General features: G+C 29.3%; 1 protein-coding gene across 9 annotated transcripts in view; it reads right to left on the bottom strand.

Annotated features, from left to right (window-relative positions):
* LOC103574142 (latrophilin Cirl) overlaps positions 1-15611 on the bottom strand; it is a 211846-nt gene that overhangs the window by 15050 nt on the left and 181185 nt on the right. For 8 of the 9 annotated variants that reach the window (XM_008553519.3, XM_053740374.1, XM_008553518.1 and 5 more), the window contains 2 exons: positions 7597-7792; positions 462-568 (listed from right to left, as the gene is read on the bottom strand). In XM_008553519.3, coding sequence (XP_008551741.1) covers positions 462-568; positions 7597-7792 — 303 coding nt within the window. Of the gene's footprint in view, positions 1-461; positions 569-1600; positions 1708-7596; positions 7793-15611 lie in introns of all 9 variants that reach the window. The other variant, XM_008553520.1, reaches the window with a different exon arrangement.

Raw genomic sequence — 15611 nt, 5'->3', positions numbered from 1 at the left:
GTGACCTCAAAATTTGTGACACGATAGTTCACACCCACAGTAAAAATTCTATTATAGTTTATACAATTAAATTTTAATTCTTTATATAACATGAGTTTATTTTTCAGTCATTTCATGACCTAATTTATTCAATAAAAATGTCTAACAATTTTTTTTAAATATAAGAATTATTACAATACATCAACATTAATGACAATTGAATTTAATTATTCATAATTTCAGACATTGAAGTCTAAAAAAAATAATAAATATTAAAAATATGTTATGCCAGTATGTAAAAAGATTCTGTCAACGAACTGAGAATACCGGGATTGAAAGAAAATTTTTTTATAAAAATTTCCAGAATGAGGTGACTACTGAAGGGTTCAGAATTTTTGTAAATTGTAATAAAATTGAATTGTGTGATAGAATGGTTAAAATTTGTATCACTCGGTGGTCAAGTGACAGATGATAATACTTACCAGATCGACACTGATAATGGGCTTCAAGATATTTTAGTGTACTTGGACAAGGGTCACCAAAATGCGAAGTAGAAGCTGTGATACTGCAGTTTTGTTTTTCATTGCACCTGAACGATTCAACCGCGAATAAAATATTCAATTGATTAGCTAACTTGCAGTACAATTTTAAACTAAATTGCACACACTGTCATGGGTTTCGGTTTAATTAAAGTAAATTCCATTGTGAATAATATTTAAGACCTCTTTTATTCTTCTTAATCGAGATCTCAGCTATACAGATATATTGGATAATAATATTTATCACAAAGACTGGGATTAATCTGATTCGAAGAGACGTATAAATAAAATAATAGCAGTATCATAGAAATAATGCGGTATCATTTTTCGCGTGCTTGCAAGCTAGTTTAAAAGGCAAGCCACGTATCGACGTTCAGCCTCTCGTAAAACCTCACGGCATTATCGTAGTTTTCTCGGAAGCTCTGAGGGAAAATGGGAATCGTGGCTTTTATCGCGTCGATTGATTTTTATTTGTCTCTATACTCTAGCTCTCTGGCTCTTTGCTCTTTCCATATACTTTTCGCTACTTTTTCAACATTGTTTTACTTTATTTTCATTCTCTCCCTCAGATCTCCACTCTACCACAGAAAACTATCCTTCTCTGCCATATATTTAGCCAGAGTTGACAATGAAAGAGCAAGAAAGAGATGTAGAGAAAAAAAATAAAGAGAAGTAAGAGGTACTCGATTCGATCCATTAGACGGAGCCATGGATTTTACGTACTTACGTGCCTACATACTATACTACTCTCTCATTTACTTTTTTCGCTACTCCCAGCTCTCCTCTCTTTTTCTCATTCACATTCTATTAAATTTCTCTCTTAGCCGCAAGCTAACCTGACAGAAGAGTTAAGAGTACTTCTCTTCATGCCTATTGACCTATCTGACTGCTGAAGTAACGATTCGCGCAACTAATGAAAGCGGATTTACCCGACGAGTACTTTAGGAGAATACTTAAAGAATTACAACTCTCTAATGAGACGAGCTCGATGCGTTCTTTAATAATTGTTTTAAATAATAATAATAATAATTGTAAATTTATTTGAGTATAACGAAAAAAACAAAACAAAACAATAAACAAACCTATACAATGAAATTGTGCTTCGATGTATTTTCCGGTTCCGGGACAAGGATCCTCTTGAAAAAATTCACTGCTTACTTCCAGCGTGCACGAACGTTGCCCGTTACACCTGCGAGGGTCACGTGAAAATAAACAAAAAATGACACCTGCGCTATTTATCTTTTTCGCCATTTTTAATCCTGACTATTCTATATATATATATTTATATTTTTTTTTTAAACTAAACGGTAGATTTCTCGCGTCGTTTTAATGGATTAAAATTTTTGAAAGGTTGTGTTAATTACAAATAAGAAATTATTTTTAAGTAGAAAAGATATTTAAGCTTTCAAAATTTTTTTTATTCATCGGAATTTTAAATTGAATTAAAATTATTTCGGTGTTTAAAAAAAAATAATATTAAAGGCGGTTAAATGTTTGTAAAAAAAAAAACAAGGTCTTATTAAGTAAAAAAAATAATAATAAATTAATTAAATTTTAAACACAACAGTTACCATTAGTAGCAGAGTTGCAGAACAAGGAATTAGCAGAACAAAATTATTTAATTAAGTTTAATGAGAACAAGTCTTAAAAATAAATATTAATTTACAGAAGCATAAAGTTGAGTTTTATTAGCAACATAAAACACATAATAGAATAAATAATGATTAATGATAAAGTATGAAAAAATTAGTAGGTTAAATATGAACAGGACGAGCAAAGGCATTTAATTATTTGATGTATCTCGGAATATAAATTTAATCGAGTAAATAATATCTGTTGAAATAGGATAATGTTGATTTAAACTAACGAGTGTGTGGTTAGTAACTGGTTTAGCGAATCTGAGAGTATCCATCAGCAAAGTTGAGGAACAAAGTATGATAATAAACAAAAATAAAAGTTACATCAAAGATATAGATACAGGGTTTAGATCTCGAGATTTACCGCGTTCTTCATTGCAGATCACCGAGAAAGAGGATGAACGGGAGTGAAAGAGCATCAGTAGAGACACAGTATAGAGATAATCCTGGAGAAATAGTTGGTGGTGCGTTTTAAAGGAGAGTACAGTTGTTTTCATGGAAACCGATAAACATCCGGTGTATGGTAACCCGAGTAGAGATCAGCCGAGTCTTTGAAATGACCATATTGCCTGAAGGGTATTCAGCTCATGCATTGCGATTTTTTATCACTCTCTATATAGAGCATGGAGAATTATTGTACTAAATATATGCGACAGCTAAAACGTTTAAAACTACGATGAAACACGAGAAACTGTCATTTAGGAATACTCGGGTTTATTGCATTATTAAATTTTATCGTTCGGGTATATTATAGTATACTTTACTTTTCATATTGTCTTTTATACTTTTATTTATCTCCTTTATGCCTGTATATATATGCACATAAATACCCCACTGATTCAATCCTCTGTAATATTTTATATAAGAAAATTTTTAACCGATAGATTTATAACACTCGATATTATCAATATCTTTTTACGCGTCAGTCTCGTTTAATCAGTATCATACACGTTTTTTATTGACCATTCAATAGAAGGGGAGGCAAAATCGGCCGACTAAAAAATTTCAAGTAATTTTTTTTTAATATTTATAATTTTCTTTAATTGCACAAAAATTATTGTATATTAATATGAATTTTTGTTTTAAATCAGGTGGGGAAAACGGGCGGCTTAAAAAATATGAGAAATTTTTTTTCGCAACTTCTTCCCTGAGAAAATTATTAAAGAAAAAAGACTGAGAAAAATCAAGAAAATTTTTTACCTCAACATCTGTCGTAATTTAAAATTTTTCAGGAAAAATTTATTTCAGTAAAGATTTTGAGTAATTATTAAAAAAAATTATAGATTTTTAAAATTAAGATGGCCCAATTTTCCCTAGAAAGTCAACTACATTCTCTCGGATTTATTTCGTCTCTTTTAATTTATTTAATGAAAAATTTCGTAGCGTTGCTTGTCCTCAGGCCTATCATACCCCTTTTTCCCTATATCATAGAGTATGAAAATTTCACTTGATTATTTATACATGTAATCAATGTCATAATGTGTACATTCAAAAAGTAATTTCGTGTTTAAATTTACTTGGTAACATGAAATTATTAGTTTTAAAAAAAAGAGTAAAAAAAAAATTAATTAAAATTCTTTCCCGCATAAATTAAAAAAAAATTCTCAATTAACCAGCAAACCGATGGACTTTAATAACGTGACAATATTGTTAATCGATAAGCAAATATCTTGTGAAAATAATTCCGATGAAAAAAAGTTGTCATTTAATTTAAATACTGAGAGCCTCGTTCAAACAAGTGATTATAGTTAACTCAAGGTACAAAAATGAATAAAAATAATACAAATATAATAATAATTAAAATATAAGTACTGGTTAAGGCGCGATAATATATAAATTATACTACTGGAATAAAAATCTTATTGACGAACGTTATCGTAAAATTAACCGAGACATAAATACATAACACAGAAGGCTGGAGTAGACTAGAGCCAAGTATTATAATGACACTGTTAATTAGAACAGTGGACTCATTAACGGATTTCGTTTGTAATTAGCATACCACGATAATCAGGATTTAGCCCGGGGAAATTGGATTAAAGGCAGCCAGCAAATGCGCAGACAAGCGGACATGACCGGAAATTGGATTTTAATTTTAATGTTACGCGAGTATGTATACATATAGAGCTAAAAGTATAACCTAGCAATTCAACGTAATGTCCATTTCGCGGTTAGACTGTTATTTTAATAGCACAATAACTGTTTGAGAAAAACAACGAAAAATTTAATAATATTACACTATTTTATTTATTCAAACCCACAGATTCATATCCGACCCAAGCTCTTTATCGTTATTATTATTGTTATATATTTCATTAATTATAAATCTTACTGATACCTACACTGTAAAAATTTTCGGAGTGAACGCGGATTAAATCTGGAGTGAATTTGGATTTAAATAAAATCCGTAATCACTTTAAATTCACTTCTGAATTTTTACAGTGTACTGATGCGGGTAAATAATTAAATACAAGATTGAGACAAATACGAATTGGGAGCACACATGTTTTATGTGTTGTTGAAGATGCTGAAGGATTAATCGAGATATTTAGGGAAAACAAGATTATTAACTGACTAATTATTACCGTAGCAGCACATTGCCGACGTGCCTGCGTGAGGCTTGTTCGCATGCAATTAACACCTACCCGTTGGCATATTATTGGAAAAGCACATTCACTGGAATGTCGCGTCTGAGTAACCTATAACCACTAAATGCGCCTCTCGGGCATGTCATGTGTCCCACACATATCGGATCTACTGTATATATTATATACTATATACTACATACTATATACTATAATAATAATAATATTATTATTATTATATATTTCACCGCAGGTATATATTCTCTAAACTATATACCTGCGTATATATTGGACATATTATATACAGATAGTTATTGGATGCCTGTTATACGCGCATTGATGTGCCGACGTAACATAACTTGGATGCAGTATCGATTGTCTCGTCGCTCTCTATTTTTTTCCTATTTTTTATTTTTAAAATATTCAAAACATTTGTAATTGTCATGCAATTGTTATCTCTGTTGTACAATTGAATTGTTTTTTTTTCTTTCTTTTTTTTTTTTTTTATCAAATCCGCAGTGAGATTATTTAACAAATATTTTATTTCATTCTTTTATGCATCGCGCATATTTGTTTTACTATTTTTTAAATGGATTATCGCTCATTTAAATCTTTTATATCGATATATGAATTTATTTTCTGTTTTATTTATTTTTTTTGTTATTAGGCCGATTTAATATTTTTAACATTTAAAAATTTAATTGTAGCTTTAAATTATTACTGAAATAATTAAAAATATTTCTATAAAATTTCTGTTATTTTTATTTTTAATTAATAAAAATCAGACTAAATTCATTTAAAAAACAAAACCCATGACAGTGAGTACGATATTAATTAATAAAATACTTATTATTAAATTTTATAAATAACTTTTATGTGTGATATATAATATACATATATATTTTGGGTGTGCGAATATTTTTCGATTCAAAATTAAAACCGAATAATTTCGACTTTGAAGCTGTTTAATTTAATTTTTAAAAAGTCAAAAATTTCAAACTATTTTATATAAATTTAAAATATTTAAATGATTCAGAAAATTAAAAAAAAAAAAAAAATAAACGAATACTTTGAATTATTCGACTTGATACAAATTATTCACACATCCCTAATTGTATATATTTATATATATTATATGATGATACACACTGATACTGTTAAATAGTAATAATAACAATAATAGTAATAAAGTTGGCACGTAATTAACACATGCAAATACTCGTACATGATATTATACAAGTTGTTGTTGGATGGGAATATGGACGGTCGCGGTCATGTTCGTTTGTACATGGATGGGTTAGCGGTTTCCATCTCACGGTCAATTACTTTACATTCACGTTTGTTTGCCCGACATATCGCGACGTATCAGTCGACTGGCCAACCGATGCCGTCTCGATAAATCGAAATTCGTAATTATATATTATACCCTTACACACAATCTCTATCTATGCAATAAAATTTTTTTCATTTTTTTTTTTTATTCTTATTAAAATTATAATTAAAAAAAAATAGTGGCTCTGGCATATCATGTACATTTATTATTAATCCCAACTCACTGATTATTATATCTGTAGATCCAGTTATAATTAAATAAATAAATCCAGTAGGAGTTTATAGAAACGGTAGTGGTAAAAAGAAAATAATAAATTACGGAAATGAATTAAAGAGTGCAAAGAGAATAGAGATTGTGAAATTAAGTATATATTGAAAAATAAGCAGTTACAACTTTTCAAATTAACCCAACGTCATTTCATTCTACCATAATACTAATTGGGTCACTGTTATTTTTTTATTTATTTACTCATTTTTTTTTTTTTAATTTAAATTTAAATTTTTCTTTTATTTAGAAATATTTATTTCAATATCAAGCCTGAGTATTACTGTAATTGTTATTTACTTCCAAGGTACGGAGAGCAAGCGAAGCAATTTTAAATAAAGATTTTAATGCCACTTTAATACCAGAATTAGCAATTAAAAAAATTTAACAAATACAAGTTTTTATTGACAAAATGTTAAGCCCCATAGTAAAGTTGTTATTTTTTAGACGATTTTTAAAATGTTAAGACAGTACTTATTTTAAATGATGAAAAAATAAATAATCTTCAAATTAAATAATATTCCTAATTATTAAAATAATAAATTTAATATTTAACTGCAATTAATAAAAAAATTTTTTCACCATTTAAAATTGCCGTTAAAATTAATTTTAAATATCGAAATAATTTATAAAATCTACCGTATTTTTTTTTCTTTTCTTTTCTATAAATAGTTGAAGGTAGTACGTAAATAAAAACTTTAATTTGTATCAAGATTAAAAATGATTCAACAGTTAATATTTATAAAATTATTAATGTTAACAAAAAAAAAAAAACATATATCGTACGACCTCAACTATCTAAGAAATTTCCCAACGTTCGATTCACCGAGTAGACTATACATTAAATCCAAGGAAAAATGGTTCAAGGAAAAAGGACAAGGATTACTGTACGATAAATTGAATAGTAAAAAATAAAAAAATATGAAGGAAATAACATACTACGAATTTCTCAGCGTAGATGCAGGATATGAGACAACAGAAAATGTCAGTGACATTATAAAAGTATCTCAATGCAGCAATCTACGCTAATGCAGATTTCAATGATGAAGCAATTGGCCAGTTTGCTCTATCATATGAAATAGCTCGTGTCTAATATTTTTTCCTTCAAATTTTAAAACTTGATATTCACACACTGTCATTTCCACATTCGCTCTCGCAAATATTTCTCACAATTGAATATTTAAAATTAAATTTCCAACAAATACACTAATGTATTTATATGATTATATATATTTATATGATTAAAGATAACCACTTACTTGTTATAGAGAACGCGGAATGATTTCTGAGACATACAGTTGACGCTCCAATCTGTATTCCCGTGTTCATTGCATATTGTTATCGAAAACCTTCCATAGTTAGCTCTTATCAGATGTATCAATTCGCCCTCTCCGCATTCTATCCTCAATGTTTTACCCTCACATTCATACGCCGTATCATAAACATTATAACGTTCTGCAACAAAAAACATAATAAAATAAATATTTTAAATGTTAAATCTCATATCTCCTATATAAACAATTATTTAATGTCATGATAATAAATTATCGTATGGGAAAACTATTGATATACATACACATATTTTTTTTTCTTATATATTAATAATAGCAATAACAATAATATATATTTTTCGTTGTATTGCGACTAATATGGCAATAAGAGAAACATGACGAGGGGTAGAAAATTTTTTCGAATAGACTGGATATATTTATATATATATACATATATGTGAAATCAGGTTTAGTTGGTATACATTCGAGACGTTACCACCCGTTGTCACAGCGGCCAACATGAAAGGATATTCTTAGCAGCGGGATGTCGTCAGCTTGATGTTCGCTGAGACACGAATATACAAACTATATCTATACACTATATAATATATAACTATATGTATTAGTCTATATATATATATAAATTTATATAAATATATTTAAGTGTATAAGTGTGCGTGTGTGTATAAATACATATATTTCTTTGCTGTTAAGACACAGCGGGACTATTGTTGATCAGAACAATATTTCACTCGTCACTCGTGTGAGAAGCAAAGCCAAACCAATACAATAACATATCACGTACATCACGTATTTTGTTATACATTATTACTTCTGTTGTGTATATGCTTACAGCAGATGTAGATGGATAAATGTATAAAACTTTTGTTATATAGTTTTAGGTTTAACTAATGACTCGTCAAGTGATTTGTCCGTGGTTTGCTTTTTGCTGTGCCATTAATATTTTGATAAATCTAATTAGCCGGGAAAAATATATAACCCAGTCAAGAACAGCAGACATGACTAATGATAATGGGCTTTATTAATATCTACTAAGCGAAATGTTAAGCGATTGTTGGGGTGAATTTTTTTTTATCGCTATATGGGAAAAATAAAGCTGAGTTTAAACCGAGTTTATTATTTATTGTTTTCATTTTTTTTTTTTTTCCATTATATTAGTCAAGTTTTATGATTAATTCATTAACCGGTTGGAGTTCACACCTCAGATGCTCGTGTTGTAATTTATAATTAAAAATATTTAATGAAATTTTATAAGAATACATTTTTGAACTGATAATTTATTTGTAATTTTTCAACCCTTAATTGCAAAATTACTTATGACTTTTTAATGAGTGACAGCGCAGCATGAAAAATTATTTAACTCTTATATTTTTTATTATTATTATAAATATATTGTGTGTATAAAATATAATAAATATTTTATCAAGGACTTTAACCTATTTTTATTCTAAAAAATTTTTGCTCTATTTTTTATATCATATTCATAGTCAAGAACACAAGTAGAATCATGACGTTTCCACGTACAGGATTTGAGTTATATGTGGGCATATCGTTTATCGGGTTGAGAATGATCCGACCTGTCGAAATATCATTCGCTATTGATATCAACAAAACAACTGGAAACAAACTATAAAAAAAACATTCCCACAATACTGTAGATACGTCAAAGCACAGAAGAAGGCATTTCTAAAAAACTAAACAAAACTATTGTTGCTCATTTTATTTATATTTCAATGTGTATACGTGATTTTTTTTAACCGTTTAACTTTTCGATAAAAAATAAACCTGGGAATTTTTTAACGTCTCATTCAAGTGTCAATACCAAGTGATATGATTCAAGTTGACTCAGTGATAAAAGCACAAAGAAATAACAAGTCAAGTAGTGGTCGAATGCCAGTAAAAAATATATATACATACATATCTATACTTGTGTAGTGGAGTTGAGTAGTTTCACAACTAGTCGATATTTCATCGAGGAAACAAACGAGATAACAGCAAGTAAAGCTGCACATACTCGTCTTCATACTACTGTACTCTACTACTACTACTCCGACTACTACTATAACTGCTACCATAGTACTAGTGCACCAGTACTATATATTACTCTCTTATTATCTTTCTCTTAACCATCCCCCATGCACTATTTTACTCTTTTACTTGTATTCACCGACACTCTAAAACATAAAACTCTCTTCCTCTGGCACCTTTATTCCCGCGGGGTTTTGCTGGCTTTTCGCCGCTTACTCTCAGTCTATTTGCGCTCATTCGCATCCTATCCTATCCTATCCTTTAGTATGCTATACTTATACTTGTACTTCAACTTGTTCCTCTTTTGCTTGTTATGTATGTACTATATAGAGAGTACAGAGACAGAGGGAACGTTAGTCGGAACACTCTTAAGCTTTTGCTCTCACTCGGGTAGCTGTGAGCAGACTTCGCCCTGCCTAGTCTGCCTGCAACAGAGCTCTAGTGTAAAATATTACCCTGGGCAAGGATGAGGGTGATCGCACGCGCCCATACTACTATCCGACCACTATTGCTATTACTATCTGCTCAGACTTATGTATATCTATATACAAGTATGTGATGACCTGCAGCTAACACCAGACCAGTCCCTCTGTACTCGTGTGTTCCTTCTACTTCTTTACTAAAGAGGGTTAAACGCTTCACTGATAGCAAGTCTTTTGAACACCCTACTTGGCTTTTTTTTCCTTTTACCGCAGATTCAAAACACGATGAGGTTAAAAAAAATTTATACTTTTTTTACTCTGGTTGCAGTAAACGTCTCACTTCATTTTTTTACATTAGTTTTTTTTTACATTTAAAGCTCTTTTTAAATCATCCGATTTCTTAAATCGAAAATTATTAAAATTGTTTTTTTTTTTTTTTTTTTTTAACCAAATTTTTGTAAATTTATTCGATTAATTAATCTGTCAGTGTAAAATAATACTTTTTTCAATAAAACCTCAATACCCATGTTTTTTTCATATTAAATTTAAATATGATATCGTTCTTTTTTAGATATTAAATAACATAGGTATCACTTTTGAAACTGTATATTTTTTTTTTTTAAATTGACTGCATTTCAATTTTATAATTAACGAAATTCTATTGTACTAAAAAAATATATATTTATATAATATAAAAAAAAGTATTTGTATTTCATTGGAAAATTTTTAAAATTATTGAATATTTTTGACATTTGATCAAATAAACTCAGCTTTTTACAATTACGAGTATTAATATATTTAGTAAAATAATTTTTAACATCGAGTTATATGAGAATATTTACAGAATTCAACTGAGTAATTTTATATTTTATATTTATTTTTTTTTAAATAAGTATTTATTAAATAGATTTGCTATCAATTAAAACCATCAATTATCATTTTTATATAGGTTGTATATTATTTGATATTAAAAGGAAAAAATTTATCAATACCAATATCGATTCTCGCTATAAATAATAAATAAGTTTTGTTTACTTATTTTAAAACAAACTTATCATTTTATATACATTTTACTGTAAACAACTGACGCAATCATCGTCTTCTTATCTATTTGTCTCCAAAGTGGTTCTTCTATGAAGATAATGTGCGCTGACGTATCATTTGAATTTAAAAGCACAATATTTCTTTCTTCATTTTTTTTTTATCTCTTCTTTATCGCTTCAGATTTACTTTATTTATTTATTCTCAAAGAATGTCACCGTTGATCTGCTTTAATCTTATTATTACATCGGGTAAAGATTTTTCCTATCTCTTTATGTCACACGATATTTTCTTCAACTTTTTTATTTACACTCAATTTAACGATATTTTACAACCCATTTAAAATTATAATATTAGACCATAGATTTTTATTTTAGTTTATAATATAAATAGATTTTGCTTCCTATTTTTACACATGAATTTCCGCGTATGTTGAATTTTATTAAAAACCATTTTTTCTTTCATCTTTTTATAATGTACCTGAAAATTGGAACGTTTTTCCCGGAGCGAAAATAAAAAAAACGAAATGAAAAGTAAAAAATCTACTGGATTTTTTTTCATTTTCGGTACGCGAAAAACGATTCGATCTTCAGAGACATTTTTTATAGATACCCTCAAAAATGTTTAGTTTTTTTTTAACAACAAAAAGTTTTCCATCAAAAATTTCCCTCATTTTTTAAAATTAGTAGTAAAAAGTAAAAAATTAAGAGCACCGATGTCAAAAAAATTAACGGAGTTGAAATTTTTGACTTAAATTGAAGTCAACGAAGCCAAAATTTCGATACAGAAAAAAAGGATTTCTTGGCGAGAAAAATGTTTACTTGCCCTAAGAAATTTCTTTTATTACAAACTGAAAACAAAAATTTTCTTGGGCCAAGAATTTATTTTTAGTCTCAAAAAAATTTTTCTTTTAATTTCGTATTGTAAAATTTTTCGTGCGTCAAGAAATCCTTTTTTTCTGTGTACTTTTATACAAATTTCCAAAGTGTACTTTTGCTCAGACCTCTATATAATATTGAATATATAAAATATTCTCAAATTTAATTTACTTGGCCTCCAAATTTTGAGCCCGCCCAATTTTCCTCATATATTTTTCTGTAAATAAATGACGTATCAAATTTGAAAATTCAAAATTTTCATAAATTTGAAATTTAAAGATACATAATAACAATTTTGAAAATATAAAGATCAGTTTCTACAATTTACCTACATTTTTTCTATATAAATTTGATAAATCAATTTATTATATTTGTTGAAATATATTATATATAATTTATTTGAACACTATCTATAAATTATAAAAAATTCAAACTTTTTGGAGAAGTTGTTGCGTCTATTCACTGTACGGAGTCTAAGTCGTATAATGTGCATATACATATACATGTACACATTATAAACAAAATAATAGTTATAAGTTATAAGTTATAATATATGTATATATGTATACGTACGAAGGAAATAAAATATTGAATTATCTTCAGAAGCATTATTGTAATATATTTAATATACCTAATATATAATTTGGCATATAATAATGCGTCGATGAATAATTGAATACGATTATTTTTCTTTTATGATCTTAAATTATAGTTTAAATCACGAGCCCATTATTTTGAATAATATTTCGATATGTTAAACACGTAGGTACATAACGAGTCAACAGACGTTGAGATGCATTAGTGAGAAAAAAAAGACGTATATGAGGATCCATTTACTCATACGTACATTAATATCCATATACATGTCACATTATTACAAGCATGTGTGTAAATTTTGGCATATCAGTTGGAAACATTGTAGTGCACTTTAAAAGCTTCGGATAATCATTTTATTTTGTGACCGTTATATTACCGAGTGTTGAGATATTATTTGTGGCTCTTACCGACACTTAGTGATTACTACGTTTTTATTTAACGTTATTTTTATAATTTATATATTCAAAACCTTTATTTTAAGTTTATCAAGACACGAGAGTGGTCCTGGTTTGGACAGGACATCCGTAACTAATGACCCTGCTGATAGCCGGGGCTCTTTTTCTCAACGTCTTAGAGATCGTCTTTATTTACTCTTACTCTTACTCTTGCACTTTTTTATTCTCAAGTTAGTTTTTCGTTTTTGTTTATTTATAAAAGTTTTATTTATTTTCCTTTTTGTCTCATTCTCTTCTCGCTTTCCGCACTAGCGCACCTCATTTCAAACACTCACGAACCTTCAACGAACCTCGACGTTACTTAATTAATTTCTCTTTCGATACCACGCCAATCTCCCTCGTCAATTCATTTTTAATTACTAATTTATTCTCTATTTTACTTTCCTCATTAACGAATGATATTTCCAATTTAAAATGTCAGTCAAAATAAGTCAATATCCAAATAAATATAAATATTCCGTCGAAATAAATCGAGTTCGTTGAACAAAATAATAAAAATCGTAGCATCTTACGTGTAATCGAAATAAAATAATTGAAGACTACAGGTAGTAAATCGAATTGATCTGTGCTCGCATTTTGTGGCGAGAATGTCAATTTGTATCGAGTGAGTGTAGTTAATAGTTGATATTTCTCTTCCATTCACAGCACACGGTCATCCGTAAAAAAGTAACCAAAAGAAACAAAAAACTTACATACAAAAAAAAAAAAAAAAATAAAGCAAAAGACCCCAGGGAGATACGAAATAGAAGCAGATTTCGCGTGGTCAGGAAATTCCTGTCGGCGCGGTCGTTTTTCCATCGACCAGCACCGTAAGAGGGGCATTGATTATACGAATGCGTCAAGCTCGCCGCCCTGTGATTTGCATACGCCGATTAGGTGCCCAGAGTGTGGCATTAGTCTGTATACATATTGCAGAAAGAGCCAAAGAGGCGGGTTAGTTTAGACGCTAGACGTGGCCAACCGATAACATGTTTTTATTTTTAATTTTACATATATATATGTATATATATATATATATAGAACTACGCTAATACTTTTGTTGTACATAAGACCTTCTTACTTAAAGTTCTTGTTACTCTTTTACCCTCAATTTCCTCTATAGTACGACTGTTCCTATCCGATGTAAATATAGAACTTAAAAAAAATGTATATGTATATATGTTTAAATAAGTATGTATATAATATTGTCTGGAATGCCGCGCGTGAGACGTGGATTCTCATTTCCTCGGTAGAGGTGCTTTACTTGGTTATGTACTCCGTAAACTTGATGACTACAAAGTATTCTCAGTTCTCTGTACTCTGTACTCTATACTTTCTACTGGATCTCTACTGGTATGGCGGATACCTGCGGGCGTATGGCCACCTAATTGGCAATGAGCCGCGTATTCCCCTTCGACCCGCTCACCTTGAACATTTCCACACGTATTGCGACCCCCCAATCCTTCCTCTCTATCCCTATCCCTATCCCTAGATCCATTTACCGAGAATAATCCGACAATGTGATCAAGCTGGATCCAAGAATATGTACATGTACTTGTAATATGTGCCTCGACCGCGGAAAAAAATAATAATCATCAGAGATATATATATATATATATATATATAAATATAAATTATTTATTTATAATTATATAAAAAATGTTATTACATGATTTATAAATTTATATTTAATGATTATGGAATTTAATATTTTTTAGCTGAGCTCGGCTGGGATTCCTCGAGGTTACAAGCCAGCTGAGCCGAGTATGTTATAATAAAAATAATAGTAATGAAAAAAAATAAAAAATCTATCATTGAATTGCAATGATTGTACACGCGGCACATGTAACACAAAGGATAGAAAGGACTGATGATGCAGTGTGTCGCGTCCAGCATAACATCACACGGGAAGACGAGGAAATGACCGAGAAATTCCTCAGTCTAAGACGCGTGACGAGCTACAACTACACCACGCTCGAGTAAGATTCCCTAGTATAGTAGGGTTCATAGTTTGGTTGATCGCCATGCTCATCCTATCGACGAGAAACTCGTTTCTATAGCTATCATTTAGAGAACAATGTCTTTATTAATAGATACCGTTTTTTACTTCTATTCATGTTTTTTTTTTTAAACGTAATTTCATTGTGCTCCGAGTTCTATGGGGTCAATATTGACAGCTCGGGTTTTTAAGCCGGGGAAAAGTATTTTTTATACAATTTTCAACGGTCATCACATGGAAAAATTAAATGTTAATTACAGAGGAGTAGAAAAATTACTGTCTTAAGTAAAAAGATGCATAGTAATAAATTTTTTTGATAATTTCTAATAAAAAAATTTGCACCCAGGAAAAATTTTTCTAACGGAAAATAATTTTTCCTCTAGAGCAAATAGAAATCACTATAATTTTTGGTCGTTTCTAGTTTGCGTGTTCAGCCATGTGACGGTTTTTCGTAATTTTTTTTCCGCGAACTAATTTGATTGTTTGTAATTTGGGAAAAAAATAACCGATAATTATTCTCTGAAAGCCAGAGTAATTGGAAAATAGTTTAATAGTGTTATTACTGGAGGTAAATTGTTTACAG

This window comes from Microplitis demolitor, chromosome 7 (assembly GCF_026212275.2).
Source record: "Microplitis demolitor isolate Queensland-Clemson2020A chromosome 7, iyMicDemo2.1a, whole genome shotgun sequence".
NCBI classification, from domain to species: Eukaryota; Metazoa; Arthropoda; class Insecta; order Hymenoptera; family Braconidae; genus Microplitis; species Microplitis demolitor.
Note: the sequence above shows the minus strand (reverse complement) of the source record. Positions and strands in the feature narration are given on the sequence as shown.